Source organism: Pristis pectinata, chromosome 26 (assembly GCF_009764475.1).
Source record: "Pristis pectinata isolate sPriPec2 chromosome 26, sPriPec2.1.pri, whole genome shotgun sequence".
Lineage (NCBI taxonomy): Eukaryota > Metazoa > Chordata > Chondrichthyes > Rhinopristiformes > Pristidae > Pristis > Pristis pectinata.
In genome coordinates, this window is record NC_067430.1 from 14,097,257 (window position 1) to 14,120,477 (window position 23,221).

A 23,221-nucleotide genomic window follows, 5' to 3' on the forward strand; every position below is an offset into this window, starting at 1 on the left:
ATTCATTGGCCATCTTTCCGATGATTAGGCTTTTGTTTGTTGGCAGATGCCTTTTTTTTTGCAAACTTTTCTTTATGGAAGTAGTCAAGCTTGTATCAAACTATAATATGGTCCTGTACTAATTGTTTACTTTGGTCAAAATGCTTCAGGGGATGATTCTATCACAAACTTTTATTTCCCCTCCAAAGGATTTGATTTTGCTGATTTCTCTTACAACTTTGCCTTAAAAGTCTGAGACGTGGGCTTATGTAGGAGCCGACAGCTACATATTTATCCATTTTCCTTTTAAAGCCTTTGCAGAATTGGTACCCTTTGGTAAGCATTGTATAAAAACGTTCAGTGCCAAAAATGTTTTAATATGCATAGGAAAATGATTCAATTAATAGATATTAATTTATGGTCATCTATCACCACATCATAGACCACAAAGTCCCACATTCTCTGCAAATTTAGATGATCTCCAGCAGACAGGACACTGCAGTTGTCTTTTAATAATCCAGATATCAGAATTATGGTCTCTATGCAATAAAGTGCAACAATCATGTTTAGGTTCCAAGCATGAATTATGGTCATATGGCAAATTCTTGAATGCTTTACAATAGAAGTTTTTCTCTCCTGGAGGTAATATTTGCTTTCAAGGATCAGATGGCTCTCTTTTGCTTAATGTATGACTACTGTATGTCTCTAATTCCTGTTGTCTTTCCTCTCTCTCCCTCCCCCCCACCCCCTTTCCCTTCAGAGCAATTCCTTTGCTGGGTGGTTTTAAACTATGAAATTTCACTTGCATGCCACCCTATCTTCAACCAAGCTTTTAGCCACCTTCCAAATATCATCTTTATCATCCTACACTACCCTTAAATTAATTTAGTTCAACTATCTTGAAATCCTTCACCGCATCTATTGTAGCTCCAATTTTTATTGGGTCTGATCCATCTGAACAAGGAAAAATAGCTTTGTTTTTTCCATTTAAACTACTTTGGAAGTTTCCTATTAAAAGTCTCTAATAGTGCATGAAAAGTTGACTCATTTCAAACATCTCCTATAATTTCCATGCCTTTTTTTTAAAATCTGAATTTGTCTCCTATTTATCTCAAATTAAATTATTTATTAAATTAATTATTAAATTAATTATTAATTATTAAAAAGGCAGCTTTACATCATGCAATTCAGGTAACTTGCAATACAGAGACACAACAGACTGCAGATGGAATCTGGAGCAAAACAAAAGCAAACTGCTGGAGGAACTCAGCAAGTCAAGCAGGTTTTGTGGAGGCAAAGGAAGAATCACGATCCAAAACATCAACCATCTCTTTGCCTCCACAGATCCTGCCTAACCTGCCAAGTTCCTCCAGCAGTTTGTTGTTTTACAACTGTTACAATACATTGTGCATCATCCCAGCTAGAATGGTTGCCTAACCAGTAAATCTCAAATTTCTAAACCTCTTCAATTCTTTAACACTTGCATCTAAGTTTTTGGTCACCTGTCCTAACATGTGACAGGGTGCAATATTTTGTTTGATACTTTACATGTTGAAGATCCTTGGGATTTTATATAAATGCAAGCTATTGCTGTCTTCCTGCACTAACATTTGAGATAAATAGGAGACAAATTCAGATTTAAAAAAAAGGCATGGAAATTATAGGAGATGTTTGAAATGAGTCAACTTTTCATGCACTATTAGAGACTTTTAATAGGAAACTTCCAAAGTGGTTTAAATGGAAAAAACAAAGCTATTTTTCCTTGTTCAGATGGATCAGACCCAATAAAAATTGGAGCTACAATAGATGCGGTGAAGGATTCAAACCAAAGCAGTAAGTAAGACTTTCATTGAAAGTCTTAGTGGGTTATGCATTCCTATATTTCTACTGTCCTATTCATCAAAAAAAGAGCCCTGTTTACTGTCAGAAGATTACCCCAAATCAAGCAGAGGACACCAGTGACAAGACCAAACTGTTGAGACTAAACTTATAAAATTTTACTCAAAATATAGTTAACTTTGCCAGTCAGTTATAAACAGAAGTTGTACAGATCATATTCAGCAATCAAAGACCAGAACTTTCCTTTTGCTGAATGCTGTAAGAAAATGCTGCTTTAAAAGGAGTCCAGATGACATTACAGGATAAAATATAACTAAAAGGAAAGCAGTAGCAAAAGCATCTATTTTAGATAAAGATGTTTTACAAGCAAACAGTATTTGCACATCTTTCCCAGCCTTCCTGCAAATAAACATCTATAATAAATTCAACCAAAAAAACAGCAGCTGTTAACACTGAATCCCACAAATGTTACATTGTGTACATTGTCAGTAAATAATGACAAAATACAGTGATAGACATCATGCCTGCTAATCAACACAAAATAATTCCATTTAGATTGTGTGACAGGCATCCAGCAGTTGTTTACATCACTAACAAAATGGCACAGGAACGCACCATTTCCACAGTGCAACAGCATGCAAGAACCTGATCGACACATTCATCAAATCGGCATTTTGCAAGCTTAAAGGGGCTGTTTCTTATTAAATACTCCTAGAAACTTTGGTGACACTACAGCCATTCTGATTAAGTGCCCCACAAAATATTTACAGATCTTTTTCAGATGCTAACTGATCAACCATATAATTCTGGAGTTCAAGATATACAGGTTTGGTTGAAACAAAGTCACAAGTGAGCAGTGAATCACATCCCTACAAAATAATAGTCAAACATTTATTTTTCCAACCAGATGATGCCCTTTCAGAATTCACAAACTGTACTGTCCAATTAAAATAAAACTAGCAGATTGTGAAAGTTCAGTAAATCTGAAAATCAAGTCTCTCAAATTTTGCAACATACAAATATCTTACTTATCCAAGTATGACAGTCTCTACCAGGGAAACATTGATTTGACAAGTCATAGTAAAACCATCCATCTCTACCTACCAAGATATTAAATCCTTCAAGAGAAGAACATGCTATTTGATGGACAGTGGCTTTTTTTTTTGCATAATATACAAATGCCACATGTGGATCAGTCGAAAGCTGAAGACATACTGAATTTTGCCTACATTTGCAACCAAGATTAGGCATGATAAACTAAACCAAAAATCAACATAAGGAAAGCCTGGCAAGGGCAAGTTCAAGACAAGTCCTTTTCTTAGAAACAACAGCAGAATTGACTTGGAAACCTGGATAGGGTTTTAGAGGAGGATGTATTTTGTAAAAGTTATGAAAAAAGGAACTAATCAATAGCAATAAAGCAGCATATTCTCAAAATAACCATTATACAAGTTTATAAACAAGGATAGATACCACTTTTGAACCCTTCAGGTTTGACATACATCATTGGTCCTTTCACCGGCCCAATCACTCAGCTTTTAAGAACCTCTGCAGGGGTTGTTTAAAGAGATTGGTTTAGATAATTAAAAATTTCAAATTAAAACCGGACATTTGATTGCACAAAAGCAATTGTATAAACCTAATGAAAGTGTACAATGATGCTGCTTGTGTAAAAAAAAACCTTGAATCAGTGGTCTAGGCTCATGTATCAGTCTAATTTGTAAATGTTTATCTCCTTCCCATTTCTCCTTTTGTCCTCCCTCTCACCTACAGTTCAGTTTTTAGATACAAATGCAATGTCTGCAACACCTCAACGATATTCTAGGTTTACTTGATTGACATCAGGCTTACTGCTAAGTTTTTCCATTTATCTGACAGACTACATACAAGTGGCATGTCATCCTTCAGATAAAACAACATGATCCGAATAAGAACTCATCATTTCAGAAGCTTGGATATTAGGCTGATTTCTTGTCTTTTTCTTCTATTAGACAAGATATACTGACACACTAATGGAATTCAAGAGTATATTACTATTGCTTAGTAACTAAAACTATTAATCACATTCAGCACAGTGACGGTACCATCTACAGGACCTGCTGGTACAATGACAAGTGGATGATTCTACAGATCTAAATTTAACAATCATCTTGATATGTTTATTCAAGATAGGCAGATTTGATGTTCTTTCTAGCCATTTTGATTTGCATTTGGACTAATAGCTATTTGGGACAATTCTGTCCAAATTCCAGTCTGTTTCATTCTCTGTGGGATTTGGAAAGACTACCTACAAGTGTCAAAGCATGACTTCTCATAATGAAATTCTTCAAGTGATCACTTAGTTGCATTATCCCAATGCTTCAAATTAGGTGGCTTATTGCAATAGCAAAATGGGGTTGAGGGTTGGGGGGAGGCAAATGACAAAAAGAGGGTAGAAACAGACTTTAGATGTAAAATTACATTGAAATTAGGAATCCACAAGATTTATTGTGCAAAGTAAACTGCTCCAGGTTGCATTCTTATAAATATTAGGACAAGCAGATTATTTCTTTATCAAAAAGTGAGATACAAGGGAGTAACTAAAAAATGAATGCAACCAAAAGGGTTCTATATTCTTTAAGGACATTCCTCCCAATTGCAGGATATGGCACATCCAGAGTATCCGTCACAAAGATTTTGCAATGTAGTTTTGTAGTTCAAGCTTCCTCAATACCAATGATAACTGCAGCACTTAGTGCCCTTTCATGACATTATTGAAGATCCCACTATTTCCAGTAGATTAAAAATTCCACAGAAAAGCATTTTGTTCCATTGTAATCATTAAAGCAGAATTGAAAGTAAAACCAAAAGGACGCTGGAAATCTAAAATTAAACACAGAAAATGTTGGGAACACCCAGGCAGCATCTGTGGAAAGAGAAACAGTTAACATTTCTTATTGTGGAAAGAGAAATGTTAACTGTTTCTTTTGAATTGAAGCAGGATTGTAGTCTGTTCCAAAACCAAGTTTCACTCTATTCAGATATAAATTATGAGACTCAATATAAACAACCTACAAGTTAAAGTACAAATTGGAAGGTCCATTTTCACTTAGTTTGCCAAATTACTTTACAACTTGTCTGTTTCCTAGGAAATAAACCACAAAAAAAAACCCTTAACAAGATGCTAGAGCAAATCCAAGTTACATATAATGCAGGTATATAAGTATTTGGCTGAGTGAGAGCCCAGATCAACTTGGTAATTAAAGTACATTTAAAACACTATGGTTTCCGTGGGTGTGGGGTGCAGGGGAGGGGAGCATGAAATTTGATCTCCAAAAGTTTAGGAAAACCCAGTAATTTGACGTCATATAGAATTTAGCTTATTTGGTCACCAAAGTGGCCCTGATTAAGATACTCTTTTAAAAAAAAGCTGCAAAACTTAAAACATGGATCCACACACCCCCATCTGTTTGTCAACTAGCAGCTGATCTCTCACATTTGGTACTTTTGACTTATGAATTAGCCCAATGTTTGATTTAAGAAGTGTGTTATGTGAGCAGGGTTTAATAAACATAAGAGGCCAGAGTTTAACTGCAAATGGAACTCCCTCCTCACACCACATTAACAAAATACAACTCATTGTACAAGTATTAACTCTCATCACTTGATAATTACATTATCACCCACAAATATTTTGGATATCTGGGAATATTGTTAACATTTCTGTATATTGTTCAGTTTCCTGATCTTTAACAAGATACCCTTTCCAATGAGGTATTCCTACTGGAAAGAATTCTGGAAGGCCCTGAAAGAACAAGTTTTGTGCCAACAATTCCAAACATAACAGGGACCTGATTTCAGTAACACAGCCTGGGACAGTGCAGGGGAGGGCTAGGTTTTAACCAATTGGAGAGGAGGTGGAATGCTACTTTAGAATCTCTGAACCAGAGACATGAACATTTTTTTCACTTTAACTAGACAAGGCAACCCTTATGTAGATGCACTCGAAAGGTTCATTTAGGCCTTGCTCCATTCTTTGCCAAAAACCTTGTGGATCCCGTTATCATTGCCTGCGTGTTACATCTTTCAGAAATCTCACTTGGTTTTTATGTCAGTCCGTTTCCCTAATCCATCTTTTAATCTGTGCTACAAACAGTCCTAGATCTAGCCCTGACCTAAAGATGACCTTATGCCATTATGTCAGCAATCGTGCAGGGTGGCATCCGGATTTTGTTTATTAGATCAGATTCAATCTGCGGTCATGTTATGCTGGTGTATGTAGTGTGCAATGTTCTTCCAGCCTATTTTTGATTCCTCTAACCCAAACAAACTGAACATGGCATCCTCCAGAGTCCTTTCACAACCAGATTTCACTGTCACTTTATTTTGCCCATACAATACCAGTGTTTGCAAACAAATTTCTCCTCAATTAATGACCCTCAAAGACAATAAGATCCCACAAATATCATTATTTCACACTGCATTTCACACCAGTGCCAGCTTTCTGAAGTAATCTAGGATACATGCACGTCACTGTACAGTTCTCTTTTTGGTTTACCATCAAACATATGGGCTTTGAAATCAATAACTGCAAGAAACAAAACCAGAGTTTGATTTTAAAAACACTAGACACCTGATTACATTTCCTGGTTAGAATTATAAAAATAATAGTTGCTTGACTGATCCTGTGCTTAAAAACACATTTGCCCCTCTTCGTAGGAATGCAAATCTCCTGTCCAGTACTTACCTTAAACAATCTGTTTTGAAAACATCATCCTCATCCTAGAAATAGTTACATGGGCATTACCTTGACTAAGTGACACTTGTACTGAACAATGAACACCAGGTTACCTGACTAGGTGGTGGCAGGAAACAGAATCAGCAGGAATACAATTCATTCCTTGCTGATTTTTAATGATTACTGAACATCCAAATAGGGAAAATAAACCCTTATCAAATGTTCCCTCCCTATTGTAGGTACACTCAGGCCATTGTAGAGTTAAAATTACATTAAAACAATGACCTTTTTGGTTTGAATACCACATCATTACAGTGCATTAACCCACAGAACCAGTGGGAGGTCAGCTACTTTATCATTTACAAAATGAGTGTCAGGCAATCATTTCAGTCAGGCCAGTTTCATGAACACCAGGGATCAGAATCAGTCAGTCCACTGATGTACCAATTTGCATGGAAACATCGCACCAATTTACAAACAAACCTGGGAAGAAGTTACACAAAAAAAATACATTAGCTTGAGATTTAACAAATGCCCAGGTTTAACTGAATATTGCCATTATAAAAATTTTAAAATAGCTTTAGGGCCTGAAATCTTGCCATTTTTAACCATGACTATTAGTAGCATTTGAAGCCTATTCAACCTCAGTCCCAATCAATTGAGCTGAGCTAGGCGCCTCAGTCAAATAATCTGATGGCTGTTAAAATGCAAGGCTGGCTGTGCTAGCAGCTGTTCAGGAGTGAGGCAGCTAATTCTTTTTCCAAGCACTGGTTGAAATGTACCAAAATTCATTAATCTCATCCCCATCCCCCACAAAAAGCAGTTTTTTTTTGTTCGCAGGCAGACATACACAGAATGTACACATACAAATACATACACGTGCGCATGTGCGCAAACACAAGACAGATGGCTGCATCAGCTCGCATGCGAGCCACAAAAAGAAACAAAAATCACACGTGCCCTTTTAACATTAGATGGATCTAGAAACAGTTTTCTAGAAATTGTAGAAAATAAAGGCAATGCCTTGAAAAAATATTAAGAGTATGTACTAGTGATGGGCCATAACTGCAACACCTTGCTTTAGTGTCATATAGCAGGATGCAGACGCACACAACCACTAGAAAGGAGACAAAGTACCAAACCCTCAGGTTCCACTAATTGGCCTCAAACCCTTCCAACTTGCCCCTAGGAACATTTAATTTGATTGAAACCATTTTATTTCCCTTTAAAATTTTCATTTATTTCTGTCCTTCTCTCTTCTTCCTCTTCATAAAACTGGGGAGACTGTCAGATAGAACATCTCTGAAAACCTGCCCAGTTTCTGACAATATGACTGCTCTGCACAGAACCATAATGGGAGCAGCATTAACTATAAGCATGGCCTTTGCCAAAACATCCTCTTAAAAAAGAGATTTTCTACTACTGCAAGTTATACCTATCCTGCAGGTTATATCAAAAACCAACACGCACAAAGCATGGCTGGTGAATTTGAGCATAAGGCAGTGCTGGAATAAGATCACATGACTACAACGTTATGCAGTTAACACCTTAAGTGCTACCCTAATGGGCCATATTTTAATCTCACCATCATACGAGTTTTTGATTTAAAACTAAATCCTGGAATTGAGATGCTGCAGTTAAGCACTTTCAGGTGTGAGATATAGTAACATTCATGGCCACTATTAGAGCCGCTCTCTTTTCTCACTCCCCCCCTCTGCGACCAGTTTTCCGTTATTCAACAGACTTGTGCTCCTACTATCGAAGGGAGGACAAGAATCTGACAGGAATTGGCTGCGCACCAGGCCACTGACACAGCAGTTGTGTTCCATAGTGCATCTCATGGTTGCTGTGCCAAACAGCCCAAGCCTGTTGTCCACAATCTTTTCGTGGACCATCTTATGTTCTTGTCCTGTTTCTCTAGAATAGATGCTTTGAAGACATTTTAAATACTATGCAAAATAAATAATTTTAAAATGGATGCATTTGATGGATTTTTGACATTGCTTTCGCAAGGTAATTAGCCTTGAGCAACTATCCTGCAGTAACGGATTAGATGAAAGGAAACCAAAACAATCCTGTGAAGTGTATGATGAGAGAAAACAGCACCCATCACTAATACATAGTCAAATTCTTTCCTGAAATTAAAAGATAAACTATTGAACATTCTTAAACAGTATTATTGCTGGAGCAAATTTCTGATTAGAAATGGCACACAATATATTCTTGGCCAGTCTGATTGCAAGAAACCTCCCCTTCATGGTTTCCTTGGAGAGCTCACAGCAGTGTGCCAACCACAGTGGGCGGAGCAGGGGTCACAGTGCGCAAGGAGAAAGGTCACAGTGGGCGGAGCAAAGGGGGATCACAGTGCAAGAAAAGCAGATCAGGTCCTCTGCTTGAGTCCGTTTTCTCTGTCCAACACTGCACGCTCAGTCATGGAGAGTTCTGTTTTATAAAGCGCGCTCTCTGGCGCACGTTTTATCTGCGTTGTTTGAAGCCTTGTGTACCATCAGGACCCAGGGGTTGTCGAATTATACTGCTCTGCTGCCTGTTCTCCTCCAGTTGGGTGATCCTGGTTGGCCTGAAAAACAAAAGGTTTAATATCAGAAGGAAACAGGAGATAATGTCAAATTATTATTGTTGTTTTTATACTATATACTGCTATAACTAAGAAAAGTAGATTCATTGGTCAATTTAAATGACGAGTCGGTTCAGTAATGGTTTTGATCCCAACAGGGTTGTGCAATGCACATTGATAGGTTCTTGAATACTTTCTACGTGCTTTATTAACACATGGATATTTCACCAAGTGCATCATAACAGCAGCACATTATGGGATGTCCAGCCTGGACTCCATCCAACATCCATCACATTTAAATAGCATGAATACTAGCTTCATAATTCAACCATAACTGTACATGAGTCATCATATTCTTGCTTTCTTGCAAGGGTCTACTTGCATGAGGGTTTCTATATCAAACCATGAAAGATTTTTTTTAAAGAAAATGCTTACTTTGAGCACAATATGCAATGACAGATGAGACAACCTTGGAGGGAAGGGAATCTGGTTGAACATTAACGCAGCAATGAGCTCAGCACAACCTCTCTCCCCTTCACAAGCCTCAAGCTTCAACTCCTTTTGGAATCAGCTGGAAAATTAGGCAGATCAATGACAAATGGAATTTAACCCTGACAAATGTGGGAAGGCAAATATGGTATGATGTACACAGTAAGTGGTAACGCTGTATGGAGTGTTGATGAACAGAGAGACCTTGGGGTGCAAGTCCACAGATCCTGGAAAGTGGCAGCACAGCTGGATAAGGTGAAGGCAGCACAGACTGCAAAAGCTGGGCTGACATGTTACAGCTTTATAAAAACATTAGTTAGGCCACACCTGGACTATTGTGTGCAGGTCTGGTCACTGTACTATAGGAAGTATACGATTGGAGTAGAGAGGGTGCAGAGGATATTTACCGGGATGTTCCTGAATTGGAGCATTATGGTTGTAGGAAGAGACTGGATAAGCTGGGTTTGTTTCTCCTTAAATGGAGGCTGAGGCATGGCTTTATAGGAGCTACAGAAAATTATACAGGGATAGACAGCATAGATACCAAAAATCTTTTTCCTATGGAGGGAGTGTCAAAGACAAGAGAGCAGAGGTTTAAAATGAGAGGTAGGAATGTTTAGAGGGGATTTGAGGGGGAATTTTTTCCCTCCCTCACAGGTGGTTGGAGTCTGGAATGCATTGCCTGAAGGGGTGCAGTCAGATAGTCTCATTTAAGCATCTAGACAAGTACTTGAATCACTAAGGCATAGAAGGCTACAGACCTAACGTTAGAAAAAATGGGATTAGTGTAGGTAGGTACAGTGGGCAGCATGGACGTAGTGGGCCAAAAAAAACACATTTCTGTGCTGTATGATTATGACTCTATGACAATTGCTTTGGCACACACCTGAAGGATAGGTTGCAAAACAGTTTGTTCACCACATATCAAATTTAGCCAACATGTTTTTCAAAAAGGTATGAATCGCTGCTGGGCAAAGGATTAACTCATCAACTCCCATAATGAAAAGCTTTCTTCAATCTTTAGACAGCATCCCCAACATAAAGGAGCTTTATCCAGTGGTACACACAGAAAATTTAACAGCAGCTTGCCTAGCTCCTATTTACAGATACATTCCATGACCAAACAGCACAGTTAATATTGGAAAATGCATTAACTACTTCATTTGCCCAGTTCTCATTTGCAAATAATACATTATGTTCATGTCTTGAAAGGAACAAAAATAAAAGTTGGAATGTGGTGATGGTAACCTTACTAGCACATCTATCCACTATTTCAACATAGAAAGATCATTTGAGGCTGTAATTTGCCAGAAAAATCACAGCAAGGACACTTCACATTTCCCACCACCCCCCCCCCCCCCCATCAACATCTTTAAACCTGTTTTGAGATTCTCTTCATCAGTAAATGGCGAAGGTTAGACTATTCTTCAATTATACAACAATAGGTTGTTTAAAATAATAAATCTTTCCTTGGGCATCCTTCTGTACCTTCTCCCTATCCCTAACCACATACAGCAATGAAGAGGAAGCTATTTTGTTTCAATATCACTGACGTAGAATACTTTCTATAAATTGTAATCTCAGTTCCCCCAAGCAATTGGGTTCCACTAATCATTAGGAAGACTAATTCCCCACCTTAGTATTTTGAAAAATGGAACAGATGATATCATCACTTCCAGATTATGTTATTTATGTACACTATGTCCATGTTATCTGCTGACCTATGTCTGTAGATACATGTACTCATGAGGTCAATCATGTATTACTGGTATGTTGGTAAACCTCACCCAGTCCTCCAAAGCCCTCTCCTGTGGTGCCCAGCAAAATCTGTTTGCTATCAGATGGATTGTATTTGATGTTGTGCTGGCAAGGAGTAAATGTCAATGTGCCAAACATCAGATGTGTGTGACCAGAGCCAGGGTCGGGAACACAGGCGGAGGAAAGTGGGTAGATTTGTAGCTGGAGCCAGGGTCTGGAGTGTTTGGTTCAACTTATTTTAACAAACTGAAAAATAAGCTGCATTACATATAGAAGTTTTTACATCCACAAGGGATGTATGTCATTGCAGCCATCTTCATTTTTTTGTTACTGGGAGGGGAAGTCTGTGCACTATCCTTCAAAATACATGGAGTTACTGTATATTGAACCACTAGCCAGAAATTACTCCCCGAATTCAGAAGAGCTATCTGAAGGAGAACTGCACCAACTGGTTACTTGACTTCAGAGAACACAGATAAATTTAATTTGATTCTCATTCATTGTCCATATACATACACGTTCCAGCAGAAGTCAGTATGTGGGATTATAAGCTTCATAGATCATCTGGTGACACCAGTCACTTATAGGTTCAGGACTGATCATCTGTTGTTCAATTAACCGATATTGTTATGCTCCAAAAACATTTCTACTCAAGAGCTTTATTAAGAAACATGGCTAGCCTTACCACCCATCCCATCAGTAGATCTTACCAACTAACTGACTAAACAGGCTTTCTCCCCCTTCCTTATTTTTGGCATTGGGAATTATTCCCAATGATCCTCCAGTAAACCTGTTAAGACCAATTCCTTCCCGAGGGTGAACAGACACACAATATGCTCAGACCAAAAGATAATTATAAAAGTACAAAATTTTGGAGGAAATCTGAAACAAGATATTGAACAAACTGATGCCTCTATTCGAAACAGCAAATATCTTCAATACTTAGCTCATCGATATAAAGACACAGCTCCTCCTGGTTTTGTGGGAATTGCAGACTTTCGCAGTAAGGGCAGGCGGTGGCTGACAGGTCAGGTGAGTGGGTAGTTTGGAGGTGGTCTGCTCATTCTGCCACTTATGGAGTTTCCCTGCATAGTCTTGATTAATGGCCTTGAACGTCATCCCAAATGCTCCTCCTCCAGTATTGAACAGTAATGGGAGAGAGATTCCCCGGAGTCAGTGGGGATGTTGTGAGCACCTCCTTGAACCTTTTCCTCTGACTTCCTCAATTTCTTCTCATGATAAAGTTCAGAATAAAACATCTGTTTCAGGAGTCAGGTGCCAAGCAAGCAAATAATGTGGCCTGCCCAACATAACCGACTCTGTAACTATGGCCTCAACACTGGGGGTATTGGCCCAGGAGAGAACACCAACGATGGTTTGCTAATCCTCCCTGTGATTTTGCCGAAACAGCATTGGTGGTATCTTTCCAGTGCCCTGAGATGCCTGCTGCAAGTAGTCCAGGTCTCAGAAACCTGTTATAGGAGTCATAAATTTGTGAAGACAACCCTCTTTACTGCACACCTCATCTCAGGTAGTCACTTGCATGAGATAAAACTGAAAAATTATGAATTTCATAATGAAAATCAAGCTCAATTTGAGAATCAGTTACTACAAGATCATAAACACAGAACTTTGCAGAGTTTTAAAAAACAAAAATCACATGCTGAAGGGTGCTCCAAATGCCTTGTGTTTACCTGTCAGGGTTGGCTTTATCCTCCTCTTCAGGACTCGCACTCCCAAGGATCCTTTTCCGTGCCTCTGCATATTCAGCTTCTCTCTGAGCCAGTGACTTGACTTGTGGCAGAGGCCGCGTAGCAGAGTGTGGCGTATTTACCACCCCATTACTTGTCGGTCTCTTCAGAATGCGGATTGGTGGGGTGCAGGGCGTTGGGTGGAAGTCATCCTGTATGACGATGGGAACTTTAGGTGCCTGTTTCGATTTCCTGTTTAAATATTAAAAGAGCATTTAGATTGATCACATCCATTCAAATGCTTTATAAAATGCTAAAAAGAGAGAATATGGCAGAACTGAATGTAACAGAACCACAGACTTGAGCTATGCTGAGAAATAAATATTGTGGTAACACAGGAAACGTGACGTAAAGAAATGGTTGATGCCACCAGCAGCCTATGTACTCATCATTTTTAAAAGGCTAGGAGGACAATTGTAAAAAAATAACCAAAACAAAAGCATTTCCATTGGCTCAGTTGGATTAATAGTTAACAAAAGCATGGATGAGAGTTTCCAAATCAGATAAGCTGAGGCACAGATTCAGGAGGTCCCTGTTCTGTGTCAAGCCTCCCAATTTGTTCCAAAATCCAAGAGAACTGCATGGACCATCTCCAACCTCATTCCAGACATTCCATTCATGAATATAGACAGGAAAAGATACAAATCCATCTATTCAGTGCCATACAACTTCAATATCTTCTGTATCATAATATCCCACATATACTTATATTCTGACTCTAACATGACAAAACTTCAAGGCTTTTCACAAGAGATTAGAAACAAACAAGGACCATCTAAAAAGAAAATTAAATTTAGGGGAAAATCACAAGACCATGGCAACTGAAATCATCCAGCCATTATCTCATGGAAAAGCAAATAAAATGTTGATGATCAAGGAATTAGAAGTGAGGGGTGTAAATTCACAAGGGTCATAGGCTGTCAAGGATGGGAGAGAGAGCAAACTGGGTCATGGAGGGATTAAGGACGAGGGTGCAACGTGTCAGTAAGCACAGATGCTGGCTAAAAACAATTTTATTTAACAAGGACATAGAAGAGTTTCAGAATCAAATAAGCAGAGGCAGAGGTAAAACAGCAACATTAAAAAGGTGGAGATATGCAGTCTTAATGAAAGCCTTGTTACATCTGCTCTAAAACTCATCTTGGGGTCATTTGATACTAAACTTGTAATCTGGTTCAATTTGAGAAGGTGTCCTGGAAATGGAGTTTACAGTAATGACCAAGGATGATAACTTGAGTCACTATCTCAAGTTAAAAGAAATTTCTGTTCACCCAGAATTGACAATTTGAAGATAATTGGAAGAGTTAGTAGAGATGCTGACAAGCAGCGCAAGTTATTATTTAATTTCAGCTTCTGGCATTTATACATTTTGAAGTGACTTCATCTGTCATTTATAACAATAGATTCCTGTCCCCATGTCCAGAAGGTAGTCCACTGTCCAGTAGAAAATAAGTAAATAATGTACAGTAACATGGTATGAACATAAATCTGAGGGTGCTGTTGATCCAATGATTAAGAGAGATTTGGGTTTGGCTGCCAGATTGTTGTTTGATGGAAGTATGAGTAGAAAGATTTGTTTAGTTGAAGGGTCTTGACCCGAAACGTCAACTGTCCATTTCCCTCCATAGATGCTCCCTGAGCTCCCGAGTTCCTCCAGCGCTTTGTGTTGATATCATGTTACTGTATCTTATTTACTATTATTTTCTATTGGACAGTGGACTACCTTCTGGACATAGGGACAGGATTCTATTGTTATTAGTAGACCATTTTCCACACAGAAGCTTGATTTCCAACAAGTGCAATTAAAGGACAACGATCAGCTATCAGCACAATTTTTGATTTTGGGTTTTTAAAAAAATTCCAGTTTCTAACCACTGACATTCCCAGTTGAGTAAACCTCTGATTTTAGAACCACTTCCCTTTTCCAATCATTATCAATACTATGAGTCATAATGTTTCACATAATGCTTGAAAGGGACCCTTCCTCCATAAATAATACTCAAGGTGCATGCATCATTACCTTTCCAATTCACTGCAAATATTTTTTCCAAGCTAATTTATACGCACTGATAGTTACCAATGCATAATGAGCTGTTTCTGTATACATTCCTTACACCTAAACATTCAATCTGTTCTCAGTAGGCAAGACCTTTCTTCCAGCACACTCTTTGGTTGCCTGAGGGAAAGTGTTTAAAGTCTCAAACACCACACAAAGCATGTGGTCTACAAGGAAGCAATAATCCCTGCTCTCTTTTACACTTTAGAGACATCTCCTATTGCAGACATTTCAGAGAACTGAAGCACAACAAAGTGGTCTAGCAAAATCCTCCAAATCCAATGACAAGTGAACAGCAGCATCCTCTCCCAGGTCAACATCCCCAGGACAGAGGTTCCAATTACACTCAACTAGCTCTGATGCACAAGACTCCCAAAATAGTTATGCTATTCCGATTCAAGAATGCTTCCAAAGCTTCCTTGAAAGCATCCACACCACATGACTACTCATTCAGAATGGCAAAGGGCCTCGAGTCTTTCATCAGCAGTATGCAGAAGTTCATGGGGGGAATGAGTACTACCTCCCATTCAATCCACCTGCTTGCCCGATTGAGTACTTTCAGCCCCAGCTGCAGCAGAGTCTGCAAATCCCACTTTGGTTTCATCAGCTACATCAGAGCCAGGGAGACTGCAGTGGAAACAAGTCATCCTCAACCCCAAGGGGCTGCCTAAGAAGATGACTGCAGAAGCTGGCCCAGATTATGCAAGAACTCTGTTTTCTACTCTGCACAAAATTCTTCACATCAGAAAGGCAAGTCTGACACCAATGCGGCAGTAGCAAAATATTTACTCAGAGTCTATGCAAGTCTTCAAATCCTAGAAGGTGCAGCATAAACTTATGCCAGATGCACTAGTGTCACAAACTGGGCAAATTGATACTTGCCTCATTGTCAAGATGGGTGTGGCAGAAGACTATTTGTGTGGAATTTCATTATCCCTCCCTACCCACTGACCTTTATCTGTGAAAGAGCATGCATTGTCACAATTCAGACGAAGCAACAACTTGCATCCAGTTGACATAAGACAATGCACAAAACAGAAAAAAAATCCAGTGGAAGTTCCCAATTTACTAAATTGGAGAAGAATTTCCATCTGATATTTCCCTTACCGCCTCCTCTCTTGCACATGGTAAGAAGGGCTGGGGTTTACCACCAAATCCTGGTTCAAAAACTTCAACAGCAAAAACCATTGCACCCAAGTCCAATCCAATCATCACTGTCAGTCGAGATATTTCAATAGAAGATAAGTGATAAAGGGGCAAGCCAATACCCAAGGCCTACACAGCATTGGATCCTCAATAGCCTCACATAACACCTCTCTGGTGCAAACGATCAGCTCATTCATCCCCACGTATCCGGAAAATGCAAGTCCAAGCAGATGGGCTCCACCTGGAGCAGGTCTGCTTAGCATATCAGGTTCAAGACAATCCCATCCAATAAAGAATATTAAGCATGGATTTCAGAGGAGAACATCATGTTCAAGCAGATGTACTGAAGTTTTTGAACTAAAAGAGACGACGAGATAATGCTTCATCTGAATGCCATGCCCACATTCGATGCAGTCTTGAAGTTACTACCTCAGGATCGATAATCCATTATGTGGCCACTGGCAACTACATTTACTCTCATCTGCCAACCAGCAACAATTCTTACGGAAACTCACTTGCAGGTATTGCAAGCGGATACCCAAGTCAGAAGACCCCATCTGGAAACCAGTACTCAAAAATAATTGCCTTGCTAAAATGCTTCCCTTCAACAAATCTGCTGCTCTCCTTTCTGGCAGATATCAACACTTCAGCCTCATTGGGTTTATGAATGACAATGAGAAGAACGAGCAGGCTATGTCACTGTAAAGACCAGCATAGCAAGTCAGATTTTACCCACTGTGTATTCCATGTAGTTAAATTTCCAGCAACCCACATCTAATTTTTCAGTTCTCACCACATGGAGAAAGAATAAAGGAGGCACATCAAAAGTTTACGATATTGATAAAAATACAGTACTCAAAAGACGAAGCAAAGCCAAAACAAATTTACATCCTAAATCACTTTACAGCCAAAGTACTTTTGAATAGTCAAGTTATAATGTAAGAAATATGGATGCCAATTGTGAACAGCAAATTTGCACAAAATGGAGTGTCATACGACCTATAATTAATATTACAAAAGCAAACAAAGATAAACATTGGTGAGAACATCAAGGAGAGCAACTCTCTTCTTCAAAAGTAGTGCCATGGAATTTTTTCCTGTTCAATCGAGGGCAGGGGTTCTCAGCTTAATGTTTCATCCAAACGAAAATGGTACCTTCAACACAGCAGCAGTTCATCATTGCTGCACTGGTGCATCAGCCAAAATTTTTATGCTTAGGTCTCTAGAACAGCACTTGAACTTACAGCCTTCCCACTCAGATAATAACGCTACCAAATGAACCATGGTTCACACCCAAAGACTATTAAATTAAATTAATGAACAGCAATGGCAAAACATTCTAGGAGGAGCAGTTTTAATGAAAAACAAATTATCAGAGCAACCCTCTGAGACAGAGGCAAAAAGCTTTACATTTTTGGGGAAAACTATGTTAGGTAAGCTTTAAAAAGCAGAAGAGATTGTTTGTACAGTATTATACCAGCTAAGAATAAGTGACTGGGGCAGAAGCTGGTACTTTCATTAGTTTTACAGAATGAGGCAATTACCAGTCAAACCATCAGAGGGAGCCAATAAATAATTATTAGCAATTTTTCAAAAATAGTTCTTACTTTTCCTTCTGCTGGATCTTTAGTTTTGCTTCCAGCCGTCGGTCAATTTCCTGCAAGAAAGGAATCACATGCAAGTATGAATACAGGTGCTCGGTAGAACAATAATCAGTTGAACAACCAGGTCCAAACAGATGGACACAAGGGCCCATTCAAAATTAAAATTAGGATTTGCTGCATTTAAAAATACATTAAGCAGTCCAGCAAATAAGATGCGAAAACAGAGCCGAGGAAATAGGAATAGGAAATTGAGAGTTTAAGCTGCCAATTGTCGTAATCAAAATTGACACAGAGCCTATATCCAAGGTGGAGTATATATGTGACAGTTTGATAGAAGCATTTTGATTTACACTCATTTTAAGATAGAAAATGAAAGAGGTATCGGGCCAGCAATAACATTGCTTTAATTACTTGCTTCTTGGATTGTTAAAATACTGTAGACCTCCTGAATGTTACGGGAAATCTTTACCAGGTCTCTCTGCAGTGTACTCAACTTCATATGGCACTATTTGTAATCGTGAATGGAGCTTATTGAGGTGTAATCAGACTCCGAAGGTCCTCACTTTGCTCAGTTTCAGTTTAAGTCAGGCCCTCACACTAGGGCTTCAGCCCAACGGCAACTCTGGAGTTGGTATAATTGTTCCCTTAAATCACCGATTCCCAGATGTGACGAAGACCAAAAGGTCACTAGTTTCAGCACACTGATGTTTCACTTTAAAAAAAATCTGATTTTCTAAACTTCTGCATTAACTTTTTACAAAATAATTCATTAATACGTCAACCGCCCATCAGATTAGAGCTGCTGCTTTACACATTGGTTATTCAAGCACTGAGCAGGGTCAGAGTGGAGGTGTGAATAGTCATTCTGGGTCTTTGCTTGGTCAATAGCCACACGCGCATTTTTAAAATATTAATGTGGGGTATAGAGGAAAAAGTAAACATTACTAAATCTCAGGTATTGGATCCAAACAGAAGCTTGTCATTTCTCACTCACCTGTTATTAGTCTCTCCTGATAATAAACAAACATCAACACAAGATCTTTTCAATACATTATTTTGTAATTTTTTACTACATTTCATTCATTGGTTTGAATACAGTTCCATAAGAACGGTTCCTAGGATGAGGAACTATAGAGAAGGCTGAGGAGACATCTTAAAGTATATAAAATGATGGGGGGTCTGGACAGAGTGGATGATGGAAGGTGGCTCCAATTGGTGGAGGAGTTAAGAATTAGAGGTCACAGCTATAAAATTAAGGGGAAAGCCTTTTTTCCCCCTTTATACAGCAAGTTGTCTGGAATCAGGAATGCACTACCAGTGGACGTGATGGAGGCAGGTTCCATTGTGGTGGAATTGGATAAACATATGACAAACAAAAAGTTGTAAGGCTGAAGAGAAGGAGCCATCTGGTGAAATTAGCAAGTTACTCTGTAAATGACAGCACGGACCCAGTGGGCAAAATGGCCTCTCATGCTATGAGCATTGCATAATTCTGTATGTTCCATATAGCAGCCCCATCCCCTCCTAATTGACTACATGGCCAGTTTATCTGATTTATTTCTACAATTTATCCCACTGCCTCTAAGCTCAGCCACATCTTTCATACCAAACACCTTTTCATGTAACATGCAGCACACATTGCAGATTCCAAACATTGTACATTCAATACACTACTGAATCTGAGCAGATAATGCAGCAGATACTGCAGTACAGCAATGGGGAAGCTGCTTTGTTGGAGATTCAGTCCTTTCAGATGAAGCATTAAACCAAGGCCACATCTCACGGGTTTGACAGTTATTTAAGATCCCATGGCACTAACTGGTGGAGGGATGTTCTGGTATTTTGCATAACATTATGAAACATCACCAAAATAGATTAATTAGCTATTCATTCAATTGCATTTGCAGGATTTTACTGCCTTCAACAAGTCACTGCACTTGAGAAAAGAAATTGTTTATAAAGCATGCCAAGTCTTTCAGTTCTATAAAATGCATCCCCTTGTATCCGGAAATAAAATATTTCCTCTTTAACAATTCTTTTACAGGATAACAGAAAAACTGTGGCCAAGTGGTTGAGTTATTTCTCTTTTTTTATTGCAACATTTCAATTCTATTTTTATGGAAACCATTATGTTCAGTGCTCCTCTGCACATTCAATATCCATGAGGAAATGAGGAATGTTCAGTAATGAAAAGGCAAAACTGTAGTCACTGGAACTCAAAACAAAATGCTGGAATCAATGACAAAGTCAACAACATCTCTGGAAAGAACAGATGACGCATAGGTGTGAATGTCTGAAACTTTAAATTGCCACATTTACTTATTAGTCCCTTTGACTCTCACCAACTTTTACCGATGCACTATAGAAAGCATCCTATCAGGATGTATCACGGCTTGGTATGGCAACTGCTCTGCCCAAGACCGCAAGAAGCTGCAGAGAGTTGTGGACACAGCCCAGCGTATCACAGACACCAGGCTCCCCTCCTTGGACTCTGTCTTTACCTCGTTGTCTTGATGAAGCAGCCAGCATAATCAAAGACCCCACCCAGCCGGGACATTCTCTCTTCTCTACTCTTCCATCAGGTAGAAGATACAGGTGCCTGAGGGCACGTACCACCAGACTTAAGGACAGCTTCTACCCCACTGTGATAAGACTATTGAACAGTTCCCTTATACAATGAGATGGACTATGACCTATGACCTCACAATCTACCTTGCGACCTTGCACCTTATTGCACTGCACTTTCTCTGTAGCTGTGACACTTTACTCTGTACTGTTCTTTTTTTAACCTGTACTACATCAATGCACTCTGTACTAACTTGATGTAACTGCACTGTGTAATGAATTGACCTGTAGGATCGGTTTGTAAGACAAATTTTTCACTGTACCTCAGTACAAGTGACAATAATAAACCAATACCAAATATTTAATTTCATTATACTGCCTTCCTTAGACCTTGTTGCTTTGAAACCTGGATAGGGCAACAAAACACCATTTGTCAATCTGTCCACCCCTTCCCAAGAACCCCAATAGGAATATTGCAGATACAGAAATAAGACTATAACTGGATGCCTTGCAAACATGAGGAAAAATATAATTTTTACTTCCAGCCCGCTGGATTGCCCACCAGAAAACCATGATGCCACATTGCTTGCACTATGGTTATCGATTTTAAAATTCAAATGGAGCAGTCTCAAGAGTGCACTTAATCTGTTTTATTGATTTCAAAGCTGGTAACTTTGTTGAGATGAAGTTGTGTAGGTTGCTGGGAGATCACTGAAGGTGAGCACACACTACCACTTACGCCAAACTGTGCAACTGGGTGCTGTGATTACTGCTGAAAAGACCTGCGAGCTCAGAAGTCACATCTTAGCTGAACGTTTTTGGAAGTGCTTTATCTGTGAAAATTCTCTTCAATAATCAAGGTGACAGGATATGTTATAACATACTGTCACACTCAATACATTCTCTTCTAGAGACTCAGAATCCTGGAATTTATTTTCTTGCCTTTATATTTCTTTCCATACCTGTGGCATGCTGCCTCACATGCTTTTGTCATTCACTCAAGCTCTTCAGTTTAGAAAGTACACTGCTGCTGGCAGTATTAAACAGATCTACTGCAATATCTTCTGGACATGAACAATGACACATCTAATGGAGGGCACTACTACAAAACAATTCTACCTGTCCTTGAAACTACAACACTCCAAGGATGAGTTCAAAACTCTCAAATAATTGAGATCACTACTCTGAATACTATGTTCTTTCTATCTTGATTTTAAGTTACGTGCAACTCCTCAGACATACAATATCAAACTTTTCTATATGCCACTAGATCAGAGTGGTCAGAATTTAAAATTTAAAGCTGTTAATTTTTTCAATTTAGCTACCTTTCTGCCAGCTTGGAAATATTGCTTTTTCTCATTTTAATGTAAATGTGTCAGTTAATACTTAAACCCTTTTCCACTACTGATGACTGCTGAAAACAACTTCACTGGAAAATTTTAAAGGTTGTAAGCTATGCTACTCATTTTTGTTTACAAAAGGTAGCAATGTCAGAAATTCCATGAGATCCATTTCTAAACCATCACAAACACATTGCTGTTTTTTCGTGCAACTTACATTGAAAGTTTAATCTTTGTCTACTCCTTCTGAGGAAGTTAAAAGGTACTGTTTATCTACTTAGCCTTCCCACTGAAGAAACGGAATTCTCATTCCAGTTTAAAAAAACCTTTAAATCATTACATAACATGGAAAAGGTTCATTTATTTCAGAATCCTAGCAGTGTTGATTTCCTATCCATTGAATTCCACAGGTTTCTCAGTGTCAAAATACTCAAAACCATTGATGTCCAATAGAATTACTATACCATAATTTGACTTGAGATGCTCAACTTTCTATTTCACATATTCTAATTAGGAAAAATTGCATTACCATTATCCCCTTATCTTTCCCCAAGTAGAAGTTGGGGGAAATCTATCTGCCCACAGCTGAGAGTTGCCAGCAAAGTGCGCGCCTCCAACTGCAGTGGATACATTACCTCCATCGGTCTGGAATCCGCATCACTCGCTTCCAATGCCTTTTCTGGGCATGTTACGGTATTTAGTCTCCCTCCCATTGCCAACACTCGCTCTCTGTGGAGAAGGTGGCGACTCCCAAGCTTTTTCGGCCTGGGTCCAGGCCTTGCCTGTCCTCAGCGTTTTACCCCTCCCTCCCTCTCCCTCTCTCTCTCTCACACACACATGCCGCTGCCCTGCTGCCTGCCCCCACACTTGTGGCCGACACTCACCGAGACCCTTTAACTGTTGCACACACACTGCTCCTGCCCAACTCTCCGGCCTTGAGAACACCATTTAACCACCTCAATAGGCTAAGAGGCCCCGAGTGTGAAGAAGTCCCGGTCTCTCCACGGTTTCAGCCCACGCTTCTTACCCCACTATCGGCTGCTTCCTCCCAATTATCCGCGATTTCCTCATCTTCCATTTTAGCTGCTCAGCTCACTCGCCCCCCCCGGGCCGTACAGCGCAGGCGCAAAATCCTCTGCGCGCAGCCGCACACCACAGCCAGCCAGAGATGCGCAGCCGCAGAAGACGGCACCAAGGTACCCGGGGGAGCAGCAGTGTCCCGCATGCGCAGTGCCGCCAGTGAGGGCGGGCTGTGTCGCCCGGGGAGGGGAGCAGGGTGCCCCGGCTCAGGCGCATGCGCGGTGCCGCCAGTGAGGGCGGGTTGCGTCGCCCGGGGAGGGGAGTAGGGTGCCCCGGCTCAGGCGCATGCGCGCTGGCGGCGGTGGGAAGCCCCGGCCATAGC

At 39.6% G+C, this 23,221-nt stretch overlaps 1 protein-coding gene across 1 annotated transcript; it reads right to left on the reverse strand.

Moving 5' to 3' along the window:
• Positions 1-1,961: 1,961 nt before the first annotated feature.
• szrd1 (SUZ RNA binding domain containing 1) lies at positions 1,962-23,015 on the reverse strand. The gene is made up of 4 exons (XM_052039211.1): positions 22,847-23,015; positions 17,918-17,967; positions 13,052-13,300; positions 1,962-9,113 (listed from the first exon to the last, which is right to left on the reverse strand). The coding sequence occupies exons 1-4, from the start codon at positions 22,895-22,897 to the stop codon at positions 9,011-9,013; spliced, it is 453 nt and encodes a 150-aa protein (XP_051895171.1). The 5' UTR covers positions 22,898-23,015; the 3' UTR covers positions 1,962-9,010.
• Between the last annotated feature and the right edge of the window lie 206 nt (positions 23,016-23,221).